Below are 24,892 nucleotides of genomic sequence, written 5' to 3' on the forward strand. Positions count from 1 at the left end.
TGGCGTGGACACAGGAGGGTGTGAAAGTACCTTTAGTTGGCAGAGATGGTGGCCAGACCTCAGCAATTGCTTTTAGAATAGCGGCTAATGTAACTGGCATAGCGGTGGCCGCAAAGATGAGGAAGTACCCAAAAAATTTTTTATTACACCGGCTGTGAGCTTGGTCTGCACTATTTTATTTATAGTTTCTTATATAGCGCAGCAAATTCCGTTGCGCTTTACAATACAAACTATTACTGTATTTTATTCAATAAAGCAATGTGTTTAGTAAAAACCACAGGAGGGCCCATAAAAGCCAACAAATTCTACTCATCTGAACAAGAAAGCCCTTTATCGTTTAGTATTAATGGCAATTCAATTATCTTTAATATAGAATTTTATTATAGAGTTGTTTTTTTTTAACATTATGAAAAGAGACATAATTAAGAGCTATAAATATACTCTGGACTATAAAGTTACTATAAATATTCTGCGTAAAGATACAAGAAATGGTTCTCATCCATATTTATTTGATGTTCAGAGACTCTGCTTTAAACTGCTACAATTTATTCCAATAAAGAAATGGAACTTTAGTTCTTACTTCTATAACATTCCCTTCCCAAAAGATAGGAGAAAGTTAAAAGCTATTTATGCCCTCTAGCATCAGTTGTTTACAAAGTGCTTTCCCCATCCATCTGTACCACATGTTTGGCCATAACTCAATAGTCTTCTACTAAAAAAAAACCCTTAAGGATATTAGCAAGCCAGAGAAATCACTGGAATACTTTCTATTGACATATTGGAAGCCTCTTCTAGCACTGGCTCACAAGCTGTACTGATTTTGTCTGGATTGTCTCCAACTTGAAAAACGAACATCATACAGTATATCCATTCTAGACTAAAATGCTAGCTAAGAACAACTCCTAACATTTACATTTTGTTCCCTAGGTAAAAAATAGTGTAGAGCATGAATAAAAACTGGTATAGAAAAGAAGGTTTGGATACATACCTGTAGCAATCAAACTTATATGTTCATACTCTACCAGGCTTGCCCCCCCCCCCCCCCGGAAAGGTGGGCAAGTCTCCCGTTTGCTGTCCAGAGCCCCCGCTTCCCCTTCCCTGCTGGTTCAATTACCGCAAATCTGTAGTTTTATGGCAGGGGGGCGGGGCCAAATGATGTCAGCCTTGCCCCGCCCTCTCACGTGGTGCCAATCCGGGCTTCTCCCAGAGAGGTGAAAATCAAAGTAGGCAAGTATGTTCTGTACACTGGGTTATTCAGAACTGGTCAAAGCCCTGTGATTTTGCAAGGTGGACGATTTTTAATCGAAGCACGCATGCACGAGGCAAAACAGCCAAAAAAATCTGATCGCAAGCCATTGCCAAGTAGATTGAAAAAAGCCAGTGCTTGGGGGTATCACCAGGACGTTTTCTGGGAGTGTAAGGAAAAATGCAGGCATTCCCTTTTGCAGTCCAAATATTTTTTTTTGCTATTCAAACAGTCTGGTTTAAATGTTCAAATTAATTGTAATTTTTTTTTTATTTTGAATTCAAAAAAGGTCTACATTGAATGTTGAATGATGTTAATGTTCTTACTTTAAAGTGGCTCACCATCGGATCTGCTACTAGCGCTAGGGCTGGCACATTAGCATATGAGAACACCCAGCAATTCATGGACATTCCCATGAGAATGCTGGGCGTTCTCATGCCAATGCAGCCATGATGGACATGCGGGAGGGCGGGCAGCTGACATCTCCGGATGTCAGCTGCCCGACCACTTCCTCCTGAACGTACATGCATATGTAAGGTTGCTCAGAGCAACCTTACATATGTGTGCACCTTCCACATCTTTCAATGGTGATATTTATTAATGATATTGGGGTGGGTATACTCAGCAATGTTTCCATCTTTGCTGATGACACAAAACTGAGCAGAGTAATTAGATCAATCGAGGATGTCTCCACGCTTCAGAACGATCTAGATGAGTGGGCAAAAAGGGGAAAATGAAGTTCAATGTGGATAAATGCAAGGTTATGCACCTGGAAAGACATAACCAATGTGCTAGTTATAACCTAAGCGGGGAGGCACTGGGTAATTCAGAACTTGAATAGGATCTAGGAGTTCAAATAGATAACAAACTGGGGTGCAGTGCTCAATGTCATATAGCAACAAAAAAGGCCAACAGGATACTAGCATGTATAAAAGGGGGCATGGAGACTAGGAACTCAAATGTCATTATGTCACTGTACAAAGCATTGGTTAGACCACATCTGGAATATAGAGTACAATTCTGGGCCCCGCACTATAAAGGACATCATAGAACTGGAAAAAGTCCAAAGAAGAGCAACAAAGCTAATAAAGGGAATGGAGAATTTTAGATATGAAGATAGATTGAACCATTTGGGACTTCTTACTCTAGAAAAGAGACGTTTAAGGGGGAACATGCTTAATATATACAAATATATCAGGGGCAAATATAAGGAACTGTCAGACGCCCTTTTTACTGTAAGGAAGGACTCAAGGACACGAGGGCATGAGTTTAGATTAGAGGAAAGAAGATTTTGTTCCCTTAGAAGAAAACATTGTTTACAGTCAGGGCAGCCAAACTATGGAACTCTCTTCCTGGAGATGTGGTGTCGGTAGACCCCAAAAAATAAGTCTAAAACAAGGTTTGACAAACATCTATTGGTTAAAAACATCCAGGGGTACAAGCAATAACCATAATCAGTCCTTAAATATATCAGTATACACTATGTATAACAAGGGATGAAGCTAATACACCAAGGTTGAACTGGATGGACGTAAGTCTTTACTCAGCCAGGCCTCAAATACTATGTAACTATGATCACCAAAAGATGTAGGAGGTTCCCACTGACATGTGAATGGATGTTTATGTAAAACATCTATTTGCATGCTGTGTGAACGTATGCATCCTGTTAATGGTGGCCGGCGTACCACCATTAGCAAGGTGGAGTTTGGTGGACTCGCAAGGCTGTGAATTCCCAGCCTTGCGAATCAACCAGAATACCAAACACTGAGCCTGTTATAGGCTTGTGCAGATGTCAATGATGGTCACAATGGTGCTCCAATAGTGGACTGTTTATTACTCCCAGCAGTGCTAGTGCATGCATAAAATAGGTCTCTCGGGGCTTGCATTCTCTGACATTCACTATTACACATGGGGAAACTTTTTCAGCTCAAGGCACCCTTTGGGTCTCCAAAATTTTTTCAAGGCACCCTTAAGCCAAAATAATTACCGAACTGTCCTTTTATAAGTGTAGTTGGTCAAAATAATAAGATTAGTATTTAGATCAGGAAAAAAATACTTATTATAAGATAACTTGTTTGCAAAAAGGATGGTTTGGAGGTTACACCAACTGCCACTCTAAACACTGCACTCCATGAGGAAGGTGGAAAGCCCACCGAAACGGTATCGTCGACTGTGACATATTCCCTGGAAGCCTTATACAGATGGGTAACTAAATTATTCCCCATGTTCTTTTTGAAACATATATGATTCAGCTGTCATGCTATGTATTGCCGATTCTTTTTTCATTAAATCTGCATATATAAAAGGTGTGCGTCCTATATGTTTTGACCCATACGTTACTCTATATATAGACATATACATATACACATGTAGACATATACACACATATACATGTATATATATATATATATATATATATATATATATATATATTAGGGCAGAGTGAAAAAATTTAAATTAAGAAATTTAAAATCGGCTAGTGTGGAAAAGTTGTGACCTGAATAAGAAACATGCAAAAGCTTTTTGATCTGAGTCAACATCTTCTGTTCTGGCAAGAGGCCTGAAGTTTCACTTTTTAGGTGAAAATAACGAAAACTATGAAGATGCTCCGATCTAGTTAAAATTATGTCAGGGTGTCTTAGAGTGGTTCATTAATATACTTTGGCATAGTAAAAAAGCGTACAAGCTTGTCCTAGTGCAAAGTGACTGACTTTGGCGGTAGAAAAAATTCCTGATAATTGACCCATTTTCATGGTCACAATTGTGAATATTGTGTTTTCTCCTGAACGTTTTTTTTTTCTGTAATTGAAGTGACCAAGAAAAAAAAACATGGGGCAAAAAAATCAGGGTAAATACCCTTTGTTTGCCCTTAATAGAATAATGCACACCTGTGTCTTCTAATGTCCAACAAACTCTTCACTGAATGCTCTAGTAAGTTCAGTATCAATGCATTATACACTGTTCTTTGGGTGCAGTATTTAAACACTTCTGTTTATTGTCTTTAATTGTGGCAGTTTATTTTAAACATAAATTGGTCTGAAAAACAGTTTGCATCCCCTATGTTGAGAACATGAAAAGGCTGCATTACGGCATATAGTTATGCCAAAGATAAGCCAATATATTAACAGTTAAATACGTTGAAGTGTATTATGATGTAATAAACAAATACATCTAATGTTTAGTGATATTTAAAATTATACATTAAACAGTTTACACTGTTACTTGTAATACTTATTGTAACAGTTACTGTTTTTCAATAACAGACTGCAACAGTTATTTGTTATTAGCAAGATCTGACAACCAGACACTCTTATTGATAAGACACAATGAGGCAGATGTATGAAAGATTGTTATCGGGGAGAAGGGGTATAAGCGCACGTTATGTGCACTATAACGCATCTCCCCCATGCATGACGGCGCCAGCGTGCGGTAATGGACAGGGGCGCATCTAAATGATAGCAGGCCGTAATTCAGCCCTTTCATGTTCCCAGCATAGGGGATGCAAACTGTTTTTCAGACTGTTTTTCAAACAAATAAACTGCCACAAGTAAAGACAATAAACAGAAGTGTTTTAAATCCTGCACCTAAAGAACAGAGTGTAATGCATTGTTACTGAACTTACTGGAGCATTCAGTAAAGAGTTTGTTGGACATTAGAAGACACATAGGTGCACTATTCTATTAAAGGCAAACAAAAGGGATTTACCCTGTTTTTTTTCACCAAGTTTCTTTTCCTGATCACATCAATTACAGAGCATCCTCTCCCAAAAAAAAAACACGTTCCAGGGAAAACACCATATTCACAATTGAAACCATGAAAATGGGTCATTTATCAGGGATTTTTTCTTTCGCCAAAGTCAGTCACTTTGCACTAGGACAAGCTCGTACTCTCTTTTACTAAGCTAAAGTATATTAATGAACCACTCTAAGACATCCTGACATAATTTTAACTAGATCGGAGCATCTTCACAGTTTTCATCATTTTCACCAAAAAAGTGAAACTTCAGGCCTCTTGCCAGAACAGAAGATGTTGACTCAGATCAAAAAGTTTTTGCATGTTTCTTATTCAGGTCAAGTCATAACTTTCCCACACTAGCCGATTTTGAATTTCTCAATTTCAGTTTTTTCACTCTGCCCTAATATATATATGTATATATATATAGAGAGAGAGAGAGAGAGAGAGAGAGAGAGAGAGAGAGAGAGAGAGAGAAAAGAAAGACTCACTCTCCAGACAATTTTCATGCAAATAAAAAAGCTGTGTATTTGTATTTTCACATAAGCAGCAATATAAATTTGGTACTCAACGTTAGCGTTTCAGTCCTAGCAGGACCGTCTTCAGGAGTTAGGCATCAAGGGCATCCATTAAAGGTGAAGCACAGCGTGGACCACACAGCAGGCCGACACGACCAACCCGATTTTTTAATTGAATCAAATGTGAATAGGGTCCCTGGGACCCTATTTTACATTGGTAAGGTATGTGCATTGTGCAAACAGGAGACACTGGGACAAGAGCAATATGCTTGTGAAACTGGAAACACACACATTTGAGCAGGTACAAATAAGGACAGAGAGGGTAATATGTAAACATGTACTTACCAAGTAGCCAGCCCTCTGGCATTTGTTGTTGGTTGAATCGGTTGCAGAGGGCTGAGTACCTCAGAATATAGGCATCATGGCAGTTCCCAGGGAAGCCTGCTACAACACTTAGGATTTTGAGATGAGCATCACATACCACCTGAACGTTCAAAGAGTGCCGCCCACGCCCATTGACATAGTCGTATCCCCGCACGTGCGGTGCCCTAATCCCAATGTGTGTGCAGTCTATAGCTCCCAGCACGTGAGGGAATGCTGAGAGTCTATAGAAAGCCACCTTGTGGTCCTGCCACTCCAACTCAGAACGTGGGAATCTGATGTATGTCCGCCACAACTTCTTTAAAGCAAGTAACACTTGAGTAAAATGCTTAGAGAAAGTGGGCTGTGATACCCCCAAGGACCATGAGGTCACAGACTGAGTGGAGCCTGTGGCCAAATAGTAGAGGGTACACATTAATTTCTGCAGCCCAGACAATGCATAGTTGCCTCCCCCGAAAGGGTCCAAATCATCTCTCACCTGCTCATATAAGTCCAACAGGTTATTGCGGTTCAGCCTAAACATCCCCACAACCTGTTGATCCGAGAGGGAGTCCAGGTACAGCCAAGCACGATACATACGTGGGGTACGCAGTAGTCGGGGGGCTACCTGGATCTGGTGTGCAGCTTCCTGCCTCCTGCGCAGCTCCTCCAAATGGGGAGTTTCTGAGTTAAATTGAGTGCACCTGTGTTGAAATTAACCATTTGTGCACTTGACCAAAGTGAGTTCTGGGCCAAATCGCCCAACAGAACCTGGTCTGAAAAAAGTGAGATTATTAAACACCTTAAAAGTGCGATTTGCGTAAACGCATCCCATTAAATAAGCGATTTGTATACTTTTCTGTACGAAAACATCTGGATGTGATAAAAATGCGAATTTTTCACACACTTTCGGTCCGCATGAGTTATCGCACATAATATGCGATATCCGTCCCTTAGCGCATCCTATTAAATATGCGATTTCAAGGAAAAATGCAATGTCGCCATTTTTTTTACTAATATTCGCCAAAAAACACACATCTCATCCCATAGAATGTCACCCATGAAGCCAGAAAGAAGGTCACTCTGGGGCTTTGTAGGTGAAGAAAAACCTTTTACAGTTTTATGCCTACGGCGTTTCGGGCCTCGGCCCGTCTTCAGGACAAGAACCTTGAAACGCCGTAGGCATAAAACAGTAAAAGGTTTGGTTTTTCTTCACCTACAAAGCCCCGGAGTGACCTTCTTTCTGGCTTCATTTATACAACAGAGGATTCCCCCTGTGTGGACGGGCACCCGGGCAGGCTATTTAATATACAGCTCCCAGATAGTGCCGGACTCTTGCTCTCTCTCTCTCTCTCTCTCTCTCTCTCTCTCTGTGATACTGTGTCTATATATATATAGACACAGTATCACACAGCATTGTTTTAAGAAGGTACAGTAAGCCTTATTAAGGCCCTTACTTTGCTGCGGGCACTGCTAGCACAAAATCACACAGCCTGTCAGTAGACTTGTGAACTGACAGGAGCCAGGAACTGGAGGACACTGCCGCCGAACAGACAGGACAGCTGAGTGCAGCATCAGGGATTCCACCTCCCGCTGCAACAATTGGTTAGTACTGATGATGAACCTGCCCCACTCCCAGTAATGCTCTGTGTCGTCTGAGGGTCCCGGCGGCGCAGTACAGGATGAGCGCCGACAGCTGAGTCTTGTGTGGACAGTGCCGCAGATCGGGGCGGCGCTGACCATCTTCGCTTACCGGCTGGCCCGCTCAAAACCGCAGGAAAAAAAAAAGAAAGACATGTGGATGTCAGGCTCCATGTTAGAGCCACCGGCCGTGGTAACCCTGTGACAGCGCCGCGGCACCTCGGGAGCCACGGCGCATAGTTTGGGAACCACTGGCCTATGCATATTATTTTACCCGTGACTCCCCCAGATGGGGCCAGAGAGGTCTCAGCAACATCCATCTCATGCACGCAAAGTGGTCGCAAATACAGTACGACCGATTTGCAGCTAACTCAGGGCCACAGTGACCAAAGCAACATCACAGCGAATGTACTTACAACAATAAGTAATTCCTTAAAATATTTTTTATCAATGTATTTCGTGTCAATTTTGTGTAACCAAAACTTAATAAAATACATTTAAACAGTTTTTTTTTTATTCAGTTCTGTATAAAACATAAACAGTTACAAAAAGATAATAATTCCTGTAAGTGGTGCTTAAGCAAAGAAAAGCCGCATCTATTTTAAACTTCAAATAAATTAATGAAAGCAATCCAGTGAACTCATTTGCATATCTAATTTACACGAGCTATGTAGCATTTACTGTGCTATTGATAGTCATCAATATGATATACAAAGTGTTTGAGTGAGAGGGAAACAATAATTAACCTTCCGAAGAAGGAAAGATATCAGCACACTAACTACAGTTCCTAAATCCACTGTAGGGAATATAATAAAGCACTAAAGAGACTGACCAAATTGAAAATCAACCAGGTGGAAGCGAGATGTTCAAGAGGCAAATCAGCAGCGTAAGATGTGATGGGAAATGTTTTCTCAGTGCGCGCTAAGTGGTGGCTGGATTACAAGAGACCTGTGTCCAAGTAACAGCAACATACTGTGGGCTTCTGTGCATAGGCGAATCTAGGGGGTGATCCGGTAGTGCACCGGACCACCCATTAGACTGCCCGGCGTCTTAAACTTGAATAATTTTTTAATTGCTGCAGCACCGCTGCCTAAACATTTTTTTCATAAGTGTAATCAAACATGGCCACCGTAACAGGACAGGGAGGGCTGCGCGCATGCCCGATTGCACGCAGCCCCTCCCATGGTCCTTTGCGGAGCGTGAGCAGTGCACCCTGGGCGGTGCTCTGCTCACGTGTCCTCCTCCGCCGCAGCAGCAGCCAGCAGCACGCCGTCCTCCTCCGCTACGTGCAGCGCAGCCAGCTCAGCAAAGCAGGGATCACGCGGCAGCGGTGGCGGCGGGGGTCTCAGAGACTAACTCTTTCTTGGGACTATGTAAAAACCGGACCGGACTGCACTCCGGACCGCCGGACAGGACATCAAAATCTGCAGTCCGGAGCTTGTAGAGTCCGGTCCGGGGGGTGTCCTGTCCGGGGGTGTCTTGTCCGGGGGGATACCTTTGATAGCTATCACCAGGGATATGGGGAAGGGGAGATTACAGCCTCCCCGTGTGGTCCGGACCGTCCGGTTTTTGCTACATGCCCGGACCAAACAGAGAGGCTTTATTCTACCCCTCCTCCTCTACCTGGTGACAGGTGTGACAGGCAACCCCTCCGTACAGGACACCCCCGGACAGGACACCCCCCGGACCGGAGGCTACAAGCTACAAAATGCAGAGTTTGATGTCCGGTCCAGCGGTCCGGGGGTTTTCTCCTGGTCCGGTTTTCACCCATACCCCTCTTTCTTATTCTTCAAATGGAGTAGGGTAGGAATTGGCTGGCTGGTGTGGTGATGTTTGTGTTTGGAGGTATCACCGGTATTCTGCCGGACCGCCTGGAATACCTGAGATTTTCTACCTCCTGCCCTGCCCTAGTGCCCTGTCAGGCATGATTCATGTCTGAGGAATTGGCTGCCTGGTGGCTGGTGATTTTTGTGTGGGGGTAAAAAGTATTATGGCCCGCCTGGAATACCTGTGATTTTCTACCTCCTGATTTTTCTACCTTCTGCCCTGCCCTAGCGCGCAAAATCTTACCATATGTTCTAGGACCACCCATTACCATATTTCTAGATTCGCCTATGCTTCTGTGGGATTCTCTAAACAAAAAATGCGGTAAAAAACACAGATAATGGGGCTTTTACCGCATTGTGGATGCACTGCTGGGTTACCGCGACAGGGGGCATCGCCAGCAAAAGCTGGCGATGCCCCATAGAAGCCTATGGGCTTCTACAGCGACTGACCACTGCCCTGAACAGACCCCTGCCGCCCCGCACGGACCCCGCCAACCCTCCTCACCTGTGTCTGGGCAGCACAGCGATGCTGCCTGGACCAGTGACCTCCTCCTCCCTGCACTGTAAATCCTCCTCCGTGTGCAGGGAGGAGGAGGAGAGCCCGCTCACCCGCAGCCGGGTAAGGGAGGGGGAGCCGCCAAAGGTCGACAGGTAAAAGGTCAACATGGTTAAAAGGTTGACATGGTCAAAGGTCGACATAAAAAAAGTCGACATACGTTTTTATAAGTTTTTAATGTTTTTAGGGTGTCTATGTCGACATAGATTGACATGGACAGTGTCTAAGTGTACCGCGTCCCCTCGCATCGCTCACTGCACTCGCCATACTTTGGGCTCGGTGCCCCGCTGCGCTTGGCACACTATTTTATTCTCCTTCCACGCCCTAGTGGATGGTAGGCATGAAATACCACCTGTCGGCACATGTCGGCAGAAAAATTTGTAAAAAAATGCATATCAACCTTTTTCATGTAGACCTTTTGACCATGTCGCTCTTTTGACCATGTCGACCTATTGCCTGTTGACCTTTAAACCCTGTCGATCTTTTGACTGTCGACCTTTAGACCCTGTCGACCTATTGTGTGTCGACACGTTGACCCTGTCGACCTTTTGCCTGTCGACCATTAGTGGTCGACTATATGACTGTCTATCATGAGTCAGTCTATGATCAGTCCGGATACCGGCCAAACCTGTCCACAAGATCTACCAACAGCTCATGTATTACAGGCAACCTGTAGATCAGGTATGGCCCTCCAAACTACACATCCCAGTATGCTTTGCTATAGTTTTAGCACTCCCTAGAACCAAAACTGTGGCAAGGCATGATGGGACTTGTAGTTTTACAACAGCTGGAGGGCCATAGTTTGGACATGCCTGCTGTAGATCTACAGTAGGAATGAATGCAGCATGTTTGAAAATGACAGTTAGTAATGACTACACCTGTGCACCTGCTAGGTGATTTGGAAAATGTGGACCGTTGGTAGAGCTCAAGGACCGGTTTGGCCACCCCAAAAAAATTTGATTCTAAAAAATAAACAAAATAAAGCAGTTTATAAAAAGAAATAAAAAATATACAGTGCATACAAATGAAATCTCCAGCAATACAATGGTTATAGTTTTTTTTGCTTTGAGAGCTTCGAGCATTGTTTTATTATATTGTTTTATCCTTGCCATGTTGCGAGCAGTTTGGTCTCACGAGAAATGACTCATCAGCAGGCAGCAAAAGGGTCACCAGTGATCAAACGGATACAGGGAGAGTGACAGAGCGAGTAACATTCCCATTTCTTACAGTAAATGAGGCACTGAAAGGTGGCAGGGAACGATGAGAACAAAGATTTCTTTGGGAAAACCCTTTAGACATGAAATCAAAACTACAAAAATGCACATAGTTTTAACAGCAGGTACGTAAAGCAACATTTGTACTTTATTTTATCGGGTGTTTTAGCCACATTATTTAAAGTCAGTGTCCAGAGAAAAGTGTCCTTATGCCCATAACCAGATCCTGATACAGGCGCTGAATTATGGGGGTGATTCAGCTTGCGTCGGCCAAGCGTGAACTAGGTCCGGGGACCGATGGTGTGGCTCTGTGCATGTGGATTGGCAAAAATACACATGTGCAGGGCAGCTGTGGGAACGCCTTCGGCGAATATTCGGCGAGGGGGGACAATGGGCCTTTGATGTCAGTGCCGGCCCCCTGTTTGGTCATCTCCAGCCCAGATAAAGTGCAGGTGAAAAATCATTAGATGGTCATTCGTTTCCATTTGCATGCAAATATGGCCATTCGCCCTGTGAAGGAGTGACAGGCGTTCGTTCGCCCAGCAGGCGCTGTTTCCGAGCTCAGTAATCAGCAAATTTATACTTCTGTAAGTAAAGCAAAACTGGGTAAATTATACTGCACTGCAGGTGGGACAGATGTAACAAGTGCAAAGATAGTAAGATTTGGGTGGGGTATGTCACCCGTCCACAACCCCTGCATCTGGAAATAGCCCTTCCCTGCAGTTTTTCACAAGCGTTCTGAAAGGGGTCCGTTCAGTTGATTTGCGCTGCATAACATTATTGTGGCCCCGCCCCCTTAAACTCGATGCCAGTGATATTGATGACATGTTTGTGTGGTCATACCCTTGTTCTGCCTCTTGTTCCGTTCACCATTCAGCATCTTGTTTCCCCACCATGCCGCCATGGGTATTGATGTGTCAAGCAGTGAAAAGAGTGGAGAAGCAGACCAGTGGCGACGTTGCCCACAGCAACAACCACTTAGTCCCCAGCTATTATTTTATAGAATGTACTTGATAAATGTTGACTCTGCTTGATTAACCCCTACATACACTACTGTGTACAATCAGTGCTATTGATAAAGTTCAGAAAGCTGGATCCTATCACAGTGACACTTCCTGTTCTATGCTGCAGCCGCTGCCAGCAGATAAGTAGACGTTTGCTGGATAGTTAAATACTTGATTTGTATTGGAAATTTCCTTTGCTACTGTAATGTCAGCGGCCCCAGGCATTAGTACACATAAACTACTGTTACTGGGGCTGGCTCTCATTTAATCAATAAAAAGAGTAGGTGGCATTATATAAAGAACACAAAGTTCCACTAACAAATATGGCCCTGACAGGACAGTGTTTAAGGATTACAATGTCTGACGCTGAGCTATTACAGACATGCATACAGGGCCGGACTGGCCATCTGGCAGTTCTGGCAAATGCCAGAAGGGCCGATGGCCTTGAGGGACGATTTTGTGCAGAACTTTAGCTGCAGTCATATGGCACCTGTGCCCGCCCCGCTGCCTCCCTGTCCATCACTGTGACGGCCGCCGCATCATTTGCATATTGACAACATGACGCCGCAGCATCATGACATCATAAAACGGCGGCCGCTCCTGAGCCCGCCCCACTGCCTCCAGTCCTGGCCGTCACAGTCTGCGACACCCCAGCCGTCATTACCATTTTATCATCATGGCGCCGTAGCGTCATGACGCCGCCGCATCTGACTCGCCGCCGCCACTACAGTGACAGTCCTGAGGAGGGGGGAGCTGAGGGGCAGGACAGACTCATCAAACATCATTTCCAGCGGCAGGAGAATCTACAGCAGGGCGCCATGGCGACGGGGTTCTATTTAAGCAGAGTGCCGGGCAGAGCCAGTCACGTGGTGACTGTAGTCGGATCCGTTCTGCAATGCCAGTGCCACAGTGCAAGACTAGTAAGTGTCCTGCTCTTGTTTTTTTGTCTATGGGGCTTAACTGTGTGCAGCATATTGTGTAATGGGCATCACAATGTGCAGAATTTTGTGCAATGGGCATTACGGTGTGCGCTTAATGTGTAATGGGCATAATATGGTGTGCAGCATAATGTGGAATGGGCATAACGGTGTGTGGTATTATGTGGAATGGGCATAACGGTGTGTTCCATAATGTGTAATGGCCAGTGTATTGCCTCCTTTTTGTGATGCCACGCCTCCCTTCCATGAGGCCACACACCATCGCCGCGCAAGGGTCCCGCCTACTGCAGGTGGGCCTGTGTGCTCTAAAAATGCCAGAGACGATTTTTGGTCCCAGTCCGGCCCTGCATGCATATAAGTTTTATGTTTAAATCTGATAAACGCGTAGACCGTATATTCTATTTTATAAAAATTGTATATTTTTCCTGCTAAAATAAAATCAAACTAGTGATTGGATTTCCTACAGTACTGACACATTACCCCATTGGGGATGTAAAAGAAAAAGAGCAGGAATAATGCTGTTTGCCGCGGTACTTGGTTGATAGGTTGACAGTGTCTAGGTCGAAAGTCGATCGGTCGACACTGTATTGTCAACATTGACAAGGTCTACATAGATAACATGATTGACACAAACAAAAGGTGGACATGAAAATGATTGACAGATGAAAAGGTCAATATGAGATTTTACATTTTGGGGAACTTTTGTATACTTGTAAAGTGTGACGAGCGCAGTGAGGGGGCTTGGTACACTTATTTGGGGGTGCATGTGATGAAATCAACAAATTGACACCAAAAAACATGAAAATCTCATGTTGACCTTTTCATGGGTGTGAAAAAAATCTGATTTAAAAAAAATTCAATCTGATTTATTTTATTTAAATCAGATTGGTTTGATTTAGATTGGATTTTTTTTTTAAATGATCAAGAAAACAAAGAAAACGAGGGAAATTTTCTAAGATGGGAGTTCTAATTCACATGGGATGTTGCTATGGGCAACTACTTTCTATTATCTTCTAGAAGGTGCAAAATAAATAAGAAGTAGATTGTGATTGGTTGAGTCCCCCCCCCCCCTCACCGCACGAATATCCCCTCTCTCGGCCGCCTCTTTTCTAATGCCCGCTGTTCTCCGAATTCGAGGCGGCTGCTGACGTCATGTGCCTCAAGCAGGCATCGCCACACCTGCGCCTGCAGGGAAACGTCCAGCATTTCTATGGGGACACCAATAAAACGCTGGACATTCCCCTGCTCCAGCCCCTGCATGCCCCCATCCCTCCCTGTGAAAATCCGTCTCCACCCCCGTTCGCTCCAGGGGTTTGCGCATCGCGGAAGTGGCAAAATTCGGACCTTAACAAACAGGTGTGAATCGGCCCCTAGGTTTGTTTGATGCCTTAAAAAGAACACGTTTCCCAGCTGTGTCAGTAGCCGGCGGTGTCTCAGTTCTGACTGCACCAAACCAAGGGGCAGATGTACGAAGCAGTGGTAAGGGGGGAGAAGTGGCTCATGGCAACCAATCAGCACTGAAGTAACACCTATAATTTGCATAATATAAAATTATACAGAGCAGCTGATTGGTTGCCATGGGCCAATTCTCCTCTGGCTCACTTCTCCATTATCACTGCTTCATACATCTACACTCAAATGTGGAAAATGTTATTTCTACTGAAGCTGATACTGCTGCAGCTGTTGGCAAAACTCTATGGCTATCATGATATGTTAATTACCAGCTACAGTTTCTGAACCAATGTGCATTTCCCATCTATTGGTGCCACTGTTGACACAAACATCTTGGTCACACAAAAGGTCATTAACGGGGTTGCTTTTGCTTGGAACTTGACCAATGTTGGTAGAAGGGTATATGAAATGTGAAGCTTCTAAACGACCCAATAAATCTTGAATGCACACCCTGCATTCTCAGGGGAACATATACTAAAGGTGGGAGTTCTACTGAACCTGGGATGTTGCCATGGGTGACCAATAAGATTCTACTTGTTTATTGAGTTTGTTTATTTACCTGTTTATTTAGCACCTTCTAGAAGATAAAAGATAGATTCCCATATTAAATAGAACTCCCAACTTACCCCCAAGGCTCAGATCCGATGCGCACAGGTCCACACAACGGATCAGAATCGGAGACAAAACACATATGATTTGCCACTTTTCACCTGATTTTTCGATCCGAAGCATCAAAAATGGGTCAAGAGGGCCCAAATACTGTAACTTAGCACCTTAATAAAAAGCTAGTTGTTGGTGCAGCTTTAAAGAAGGCTTGGAGGAATATTTATGTACCCTTTAAAAGACAAAATTGTGAATTCCACTTTTTTAAGTGTCCCCAGTGCTCTGTAATACTTTCCCATATTAGTAAAACAGTCTAGTTCAATATATATTACTGTCACTGTGTTACTGGCCCACTGAACCAATGGTGACAGTAATTGATGTCTCTATTGATACTGTGTAACCTTTTCAAAACCACCTTTTATTTGTTATATCCATTAATGTCATAAGTGTCAACACACCCAAAGACTTACAGGCTGAGTATCCCTTATCCGAAATGCTCGGAACCACGAGCATTCCGGATAAGGGATTTTTACGGTTTTGGGATTTTTAAATTTTTTTTAAACATACTTACCTAGTCCCCCCCGATGGTCCGACGGCGTCCCCTGGCGTCCTCTAGGATCTTCTTCAGCGGACCCAGGTGTGCATTGCATGAGTTTGCAGGCACGCCGATGGCGTCGCCGGCATGCCCACGCACCCATGCAATGCACTCCTGGGACCGCTGAAGAAGCTCCTGAAGGCCACCGTGGACATTGGGGGACTTGGTAAGTATGAAAAAATAAAAAAATCCAAAATGTTTAAAAAAAAACAAGTTTTTGATACGGGAGTATTACATAACCATTTAAAAAAAAAAAAACATTGAACACCTTTATGAAGCACAATGTGTCCAATGTGAAATGTAAAGCCCCGTGAAGTCACAATGTGCACCTTGCTATGCAGAAAGGCTCCCAGGTTTTTGAGTGCAGAAGTTTGTGGAGTAAGTTGGTATAGTTGGTTGGACTTCACTTTAAAACGTACACATGTGCACTGTGTTAGGCCTAGGCATTTTACCCCTCTGCCCATCACTAGATGTGTCTGCCAAGGGGGCAGATAAGTATGACCAGAGGCAGAACTCTGGGAGGCAATGGAGTTATCTGCCGCCGGGCTCCTGCTCCCAAGGGGGCACCTCTCTTCCCCAGTGAGTTTAAATTCATTAATTGAAAGCCATTAATATAGCATCTGTGGCTGAGTTCTGAAATATATGTTCTCTCTCTCTCTCTATTTATCTATATATAGATATATAGATCTATATTTCATAAGATACATTTTATATATATTTTATATAAGATTGTGTGTGTGTATATGGGGGGGCACCAATATACATCTAGCCTCCGGGCAACTGGGACGAACTTACGCCACTGAGTATGACTGAAGGTTTGAACCCAGAAGGTGCATGCACACTGGTCGTTTTTGCCTAGTTTATATGCACGATGAATGGGAAAATCGCTGAGCTGGAAATCACATACACACTGAGCGATTTTCGTCCATCCAATCGATTTTTGCGGGGATGGACAGATTTCCATAGCAGGATTTTTTGTATAGCCGTCCACCTTGTCGCTTATCTGCTGGTAATATCACCAGGTAATATACACTGGGCGGCTTTTGAGCTGAAAGCAGCTCGAACGGTAAAACTAAGCTGCTTTCAGATCAAACTCGCCCAGTGTACTGTATATGGGCCTTTAGGCAGAGCAGGCTTGGGGAAGTGGACAAAAAAATGGAATGTGGATTGCGCTAGATTGATGGCAGAACAAGGTTAATAGTAAAAGTAAAAATATTTTAATTTATACAAATAACACTCTAAAATTAGCAAGAATTTAAATATATAAAATAATTGGGAATAACAGGTGGATTTGAAAAGGCTGCTTCCAGTTATTGTAACATCACCTTGATATGAGTCCACAATTGATAATAGAAGGGGGAGAAATGGATGGTGGAATGTTCCTCCGGACTGTTTAGTGTGGTGTCCCTTGCAGAGCTTCCTCCAAACAATTGGTGGGGGTGGCGTTCCTCCCGGTTGGAATATCTGAAGCTGTAGGTGATCCACTGGGTGACCAGGGTTGGTACTTTAGAGAGGTGGCTTGCCTTCAAATTGGTGGTACCATACTCCGGTGTCACAGGAAAGATCAGTTGTGGTCTGGTTCTCCGTTTTGGCTATCAAGTGGAATTTCTCAAAAGTGGTGGGTGATGTCTGGAGCAGCAGTGTGAGGGGTGGAGTGGCTGGTTGCCTGTTCCAACGCGTTTCGCTGCTGGGTGCAGCTTTTTCAAGGTGAAAAAAAGCTGCACCCAGCAGCGAAACGCTTATAACGGGCTTATAACTAGATGAAAATATAGGCCCAACCCACAAGAATACGTACTGTCCAATCTTTTTACAGAGAGGGAATGCTCCATACATAAAACGTTATAATCTCCCCCACAACGTTTGGTGCTCAATATCACACGTCCCCAAATCTTGTGCTTTTACATGGACCCAATACAGAGTGCACAGGAATGCCTATATCCCAATTCAACCAACTGTCAGTCAGCTATCAGCACATTTATTACCCGAGTTCACTGCTATAATCACACACAAATACATGGACTTTCCACCTGGGCACAAAAGCTGGTTGCACGCTAAAGGAAACATCAATTGCCCGCTGGGCCCACCTTCGTAAGCTTAGTAAATGACCATTATTGTTATGCTACTGGTCTATATTTTCTTGAACAATTTTCTAATGCCAGGTTTCAATCAAAAACAGCAAAGCCTGGGCTGTGCGGCCTAATTTGACAGATCTGATATCCCTCACTAATAAATCCATCTGATGTTTTACAGTACAGACGGGCCCAATTATATTTTTTCTTCGGGAGCAGACTGAGTAAATAACGTTATATCCTGTGCCTTCGTTATTTTTAAACCATTACGAGGATGGAAAAGAGAGGACAACAAAAAGTGTCATAATCCTGATCGCAAGCCAACGCTTTAAAATTCAAGTGCTCTTTTTAACAAGCGTCAGATAGCGGGATTTTTCTTTTTCTTTTTTTTTTCTTGACAGGCCATGAGCTCCGTGAAACATAAAAAGGAGTGCAAATCTCTGCTGTGTTCAATAATTAAATCATTATTATGTGATAGAACATGGATAATGATGTTCTGCAGTTCAATGTTCAGATGTGATGACAGCCAGTACACAGCGAACGCTATGCACGGAATGAGAGGGCAGTATTCATCTCCCCAGCCAAACACAATTACAAACAAGCAGGAGCTGTCGGCCTGAAATCTCAAGTGCCAATCTCTATGTTCTCGCTCATTCCTTTAGTCCTAATGGTAATCGATCTCTTGCGGTGCAGCGAGGATAAAAAAAATGGGAAGCCAGAAAGACAAAATACCAGTTACCTATTAAATGATTGCTTTTATTTATTTAACATTATAGATCGTACAGGGATATTCTTGCTGATGAGGGTCCTGCCATTTTATTTCATACACTTTGGGCCAATCAGGTAAGATCTCTGTTACTTTTACTGATTATGTTTTGAGTGACCTTTTCAGTGACCTTCACAGTGACCTTCACAGTGACCTTCACAGACCTTTCTGACCTTTACAAGCTTAATGCGAATGCCATTACTATAGATATAGGAAAAACACCAAAAAAAAAGTTACGAAATACATACGGGATACAGACTCTAGGTTGACCCTACATTACGTGGACCACTGAAGGTCAACATGGCTAATGTCGACAGTGTTGGAAAGTCAACATAAATATTAGGTCCGCAATAGGAAGGTCGATGGTCAAAAGTTCAACATGAGTTTTTCACGGCTTTTTTGAGTGACTTGTGCCGACAGGCGGTATTTCATACCCTACCATCCACTAGTGGGAGAATATAATAGTATGCCGAGCACAGACGGTGTCCATGTCAACTATGTCAACAATCAGACCAAAAAAATGTGAAAAACTCATGTCAACTTTTTGACTGTCGACCTTCAGTGGTCAAACTAATGTATGTCAACCTTCATTGGGTCGACTCTATAACCCATAACCCAAAACATTGGGTGTTAACCTGTCTAAATGCCCATTTAAAAGACATTTAGGGGGAGTCAGGAGTGCAGTTTAAAAGCCTCGGATGTTAAAGCCCAGACTACCTCCTGTTTTGGTAATCCACCGCAGGTTAATGAATTTTCCCCCTAGTTTGAGACATGGGTGTGTTTATCAAAATAAACTAGTTTTCCAAACTACCAACTCCCCCATTCCGCTCTGATTATTGATATTCTACTGTAGTTAGATAGACGATCTAATATGTGTAATACTTCCCAAATACAGGTACACTTATTTAGGTACTAGTTATTAGCCCGTCAAAATGACTGACAGAGCAATATAACAGTAAAGTCAGTATCGGTGGCTATGAACCGGTGGCTATGAACTGGAATTGCACCAGCTGGCACCTGGGGTGCACAACACTTGAATTCCCCCCCCATAGAAGTGAGGAGCAGCATTAGCCTTTCATTATATAGGATATTTGTAGGATATACCCCTTAAAACTCTGTTTTCAGGTGGATACCCACAAATATCCGTCAGTTTGTGGTTTCTAGGTTGTGCAGTAGAGTCACCGCATGTGCAGTAGCGCGCAACTGTCCGAAACAGACTGCATCGATTTATTTCTTACTGATCACTGAGTAGGAAACCCGCGTCCTGGCAACACAATACTCATTATTATCCTTTATTTATATGGTGCCATAAGGAGCCAGCAGTGCCTTACAAAGTACAGTAATACTGTACAGTAATACATGAAGGCAAATAAGGATTCCTTAATATTGGGGAGTAGAATGGAAATATTAAATAAAAAGTCAAATAAAATGCTTGTCAGACCGTCAGGTATGTTTCTGACCCTGTTGATAACCCAGGCATATCCTGCAAGATATCTCACAGTGTATTGGCCGTGATATCTGTGCTCCACCCCTGTTGAGGAGACATTCCCCCGTTGTAAAGGAACAGGGGAAACTTCCAGCGGTCGGACACATGTTCAACCAGTCAATATTACATGGTTGTTCAGATAAATTGGTTAAGTCTTGGATTTAACCAGTTTGCCTCAACAACTGTTTTTGACCATTTTTTCAGTGTCATGGAGCAAATTGCAACATGACCCGACATGACCCTCTCCAGGAGGGACACAATGCTCTGCCTTTGGACTTCCCTCTTATGCTGCTACACTTGTGAGATATTGTATACAATCATTCGATTTCGACCAATTCTGGCCGATAAATCGAATGATTGTATGCATTTTTAAGGGACTTTTCGACGCCATGCGCGGGCACGCCGTCGAATGTCGCGTCGATAGATATTATGTGCTGCACATAATATCTATCGAATTGTAGGAGCAGTCGCATGTTGTTTTTAACCACATGCGATTGCTCGAATACAATCTGTGGGTGGAGGGCGGAGGGGACGCATTCAGCGGTGTGGGGTTTGGGGAGAGGGGGCCCTAGGGACCGCTGGCGGCGTACCTGCATCTCGTATCAGGCGGCGGCGGAGTAGTGTAGCGCTAGCAGTTGCGCTTGCGGGCGGCGGGAGTCAGTGGTGGCGGGAGAATTGTTTAAAACACTGGGCTGCCCTGTGATTGGTTGGGAGAGCTCAGCCAATCACAGGGCAGCCCAGTGTTTTAAACAAATCTTCCGCCACCTCTGACTCCCGCCGCCTGCAAGCGCTACTGCTAGCGCTACACTACTCCGCTGCCCCCTGCCAGTCCTCTTCCAGCACCCGATGTGCCATCGGCAGATGGCATGCTGCACCCAAAAATGCAATGGCATTTGATGGACATCGTACTTCAATGTCACATCGAATCCCATCGCATAAGTGTATGGGCAGCATTAGTTTATTATTGCCATCACCTGTGGTGAAACATCTTTCTTCTTAATTAACCTGTTCACCACAGGTGATGGCAATCATACATTACCAGGGAAGTCCAGGAGCATAGCATTGTGTCCCTCCTGAAATGAGTCACGTTGGGAGGTATGAAATTGTCGACTGTCATTTGCTCCCATACACTACCAGATTTTCACCCAACCAGACAGATTGGACAGATGGTCTGCCAGAAAATTGTATCATGTACACTCAGCTTTAGTGATCTTGTCTGTGCTGACATGATTATAAAAGAGCAGCTTGTACTTTTAATAGTGTTTCTTATTTTTTTACTTTCTGGAAATCATATAGAGTCACAACGACAACTCTAGAGAAATACATACAGCATATATTTAAAACACAACTGCAAATTTTAATGGAGCAAAATTCAGTGCATATAAGTAATATTTTGGTATAATTCTCTTCTATAAGTATGAACACAATGTCTGAAAACCAAAAAAATGCTCTTGTTGTTCCAAGTAGCAAAAATCACTTTCAATACAGCTATAGCAACAGAGACACCTGTAGACTGTCTGCAACTGATATGACTCCCAACACAATCTGTATGCACAAACTCTGAATGGTACAACTCTAACAGAATTCATGACAAAAACATAACAATGCATAAGCATGCTAAATAGTTCTGATACACCTTTCTATAAATAATACATTTATATACATAGAAGGACATTTAAATATAAATCATTCGATGAAATTCTCAATATCTTCCTTGGAAACCAACCAGCTCAAAAATAACTAATAAGTAATAATGAAATGCCACTACCAATTGCCTTAGCTAAGAAAAACAACGTTCTTTATAAGATTTGTCTGGAATTAACGCATTAGATGCAGTATTCCGGCGAAGTCTATAACAAATGAAGATTTATAGTCCGGACGATTGGCATCAAGATTATAAATGTCCTTCTTTCAATCTCAAATCTAGGTAAGGAAATTCGACATGAAATATCTAGATAAGCAATAGGCACTCCAGCCACAATCTGGGAAATACGTGCACCAGGGGGATTAAAGACAATGCAATCTCCAATAGACACACGGTAGACTTTATAATTGAATATCCAAAGGACATGCACTTTAGAGTTGAGTACTTTCAAGCAAGTCAATAGAACCGAGTAGACGAGATCTATGTCTCCTGTCATTCACAATGTTATTGAGGAAAAGAGAAAATAGAAATAGAGAAAAACAAATTTAAAGTGCTACCATTAATGGGTTACCTAGACACACCTCAATCAGTTCAAACTTAACTGTTAAGAATATGTCAGGTTAAACAGAAAACCTCCAGTTTCAAGAAAACATTAGTGCTGGAGTTAGATTAGACAGGACACTTACTGGTCAATTTGAGGCTCCCTGTTCTTTGAATCCCTGGGGATACGTCGAAGATTTGGACCCTGTGTGTAGCCATCCCAGGGTGTATCTTTCAGATGTCAGTTCTCTGGTGGAGATGCTCTCCTTGCGGGCTTAAGTTACTTTCTTAAGTCAGTTTACTACTGTATCTTTGGGGTGTGTGCAGAAAATTGGAAAGTGAGACCAGACTTCTTGAAAGCTAAGTTTAAGTGTAATCCACAAACTGGTTGATGTCTGTGTTTTCTAAGCTCTTTGGAAGATAAATTTATGTGTAATACACCTACAGACTGGTTAAAAGCTGTCTTTCCTGGGTTCCTTGTAGGCTTAATTGAATCCTTGTCTGGGGAGTTTTCTTCAAATTTCGACTTGGTTTTTATGCTATGTGGGGACTGACGTTTTTATCTATGGGATGGTAATACCTACAAGCAGATACCAGTCATTGGTAGGTTAACTCTCTAGTAGGCTGAGGTCAGAAACCAGTCCCCAAGTGAGCTCTCTTGCAGACTCAGTTAAAGCCCCTGACTTAGGGTCAATCTCCTGTTGTGTGAGCTCCTTACACACTGAGGTCAGACTCTTGATTTCTGGGTACTTGCAGAGAGGTCAGTCCCAGGTGATTGGGTACTTGCAGTTTTAGGCCCGACCTAATGTGTCAGTTCCTGGAGCGGGACCCCTTTGCATTTGATTTCTGGGTACTTGCAGAGAGGTCAACCACTGGTGGTTGGCAATTGTAGTCTGAGGCGAGACCCTGGTAGGTGAGATGAAGCCAGTCCTTGTACACAGAGGCCTGTCCCTGCTGTGTGAGCTCCTTACACACTGAGGTCAGACTCTTGATTTCTGGGTACTTGCAGGTGATTGGGTACTTGCAGTTTTAGGCCCGACCGAATGTGTCAGTTCCTGGAGCGGGACCCCTTTGCACACAGGTCACTCCTTAGTTGCTATGGACTTGCAGAGAGAGAGGTCAGTCCTAGACAGACGGTATTTACAGTCTTAGGCCAGACCCTAGTGGGTGAGCTAAGTATGTACCTGGTGTGGGAGCTCCATGCACACTGAGGGTAGTCCTTGGTGGCTGATGTGACTTGCAGAAAAGGCTCAGCCCCTTGGAATCTAAGATCTTGGATAGAGAGGTCAGTCCTTGGGAGCTGGGTTCTTGAAAGGAGAGGTCAGCCCCAGGTGGCTGGATACATGTAGGAGGAGGTCAGCCCATGCAGCTCCTGATGGCTGGGGACTTGTAGACTGGAGACAGTCCTTGGTGACTGGGGACTTGCTTGAAGAGGTCAGCCCCAGGTGGCAGTATACTTGCAGCCCCTGGTGGCTGAGTACTTGCAGAGAGAGGTGTCTGGGATCCTGCAGTCAGTGATCAGTGCCTAATGGGTGATGTCACTGCACACTGAGGTCAGTCCCTGCATCCAGTGCCCGATGAGTGATGTCACTACACACTGAGGTCAGTCCCTGCAACCAGTGCCAGATGGGTGAGGTCAGTCCCTGCAGCCAGGATCAGTGCCTAATGGGTGATGTCACTGCACACTGAGGTCAGTCCCTGCATCCAGTGCCCGATGAGTGATGTCACTACACACTGAGGTCAGTCCCTGCAGCCAGTGCCAGATGGGTGAGGTCAGTCCCTTGCAGCCAGTGGCCAGTCACAGTGCCTGTAGGGTGAGGTCCCTGCACACTGAGGTCAGTCCTTGCAGCCAGTGGCCAGTCCCCGGTGTATGAGAAACGGGAGGGGGCGGTAAGTCCCCGGTAGGTGGGGCCGCTGAGTGAGTGATGGGACCGGCAGACAGGCAGCCTCTGCTCCCCGGCACGGTCGCTCTGTGCTCCGGCTGTGTGGGCTGCTGCTGATGCCGGAGCGGCGGCTCTCTGTGCCTGGCAGGACTGCGGCGGCGGCGGCGGCGGTTCCCTCCTCTCTCTCTCACCGCAACGACTTTCACTTCACCTGGAGACTGGAGGAGGTGTGACGGCGCCTCCAGCAGCCAGCCCGCCCGTGCCCTCCCCGGGAGATGGACGGGATCAGTCTGCCACTTACAGCCCCCTGCCGGGGCTCTGCGCCCCTTCCCTGTCTGCAGGCATTACGTCATCCCTGTGCCCACATGCTCCCAGCAGGGTGGCAGTAACAGGGTGGCAGTGACAGGTGCCACTGACGGTGCAGTGACAGGGTGGCAATGGCAGGCTCGGACACAAGGTGGCAGTCACAGTGGCAGGGTGGCACACAAGGTGGCAGAGGCGTGCTGCACTACATCCCCCTCCTCCTGGAAAGTGCAGCAGGCACGGGCAGTGGAACATGTCACTATACTACTTCTCTGATTTAAAAAGTTGGGACAATCCTGCTAGGAGGAATAATCTGAAGAACAGGAAACCACCATAGAAGCCTGGACACACATTAAACAATTCTCAAGGACTATACTATAACTATCCCGGTCTCACCTAATTCATTCTTGTCCAGTGTATATGATCATATTCTAATTTTTATTTTGCATCTTCTAAAAAATAGTAAACAGGCTGTGATTGGTGGCTATGGGCAACATACAATCTTCTCCCTCCCA

General features: G+C 44.2%; 1 protein-coding gene across 2 annotated transcripts in view; it reads right to left on the minus strand.

The window, feature by feature from the left end:
• KIAA1217 (KIAA1217 ortholog) overlaps window positions 1-24,504 on the minus strand; it is a 632,840-nt gene extending 608,336 nt beyond the window's left edge. For both annotated transcript variants that reach the window (XM_083189268.1, XM_083189269.1), the window contains exon 1: window positions 22,338-24,504. In XM_083189268.1, the coding sequence (XP_083045394.1) occupies window positions 22,338-22,410 (73 nt within the window). In that variant the 5' untranslated portion in view covers window positions 22,411-24,504. The remainder of the gene's footprint in view (window positions 1-22,337) is intronic.
• Window positions 24,505-24,892: the final 388 nt, after the last annotated feature.

The sequence above is a fragment of the Crinia signifera genome, chromosome 5, assembly GCF_055691185.1.
Source record: "Crinia signifera chromosome 5, ASM5569118v1, whole genome shotgun sequence".
Lineage (NCBI taxonomy): Eukaryota > Metazoa > Chordata > Amphibia > Anura > Myobatrachidae > Crinia > Crinia signifera.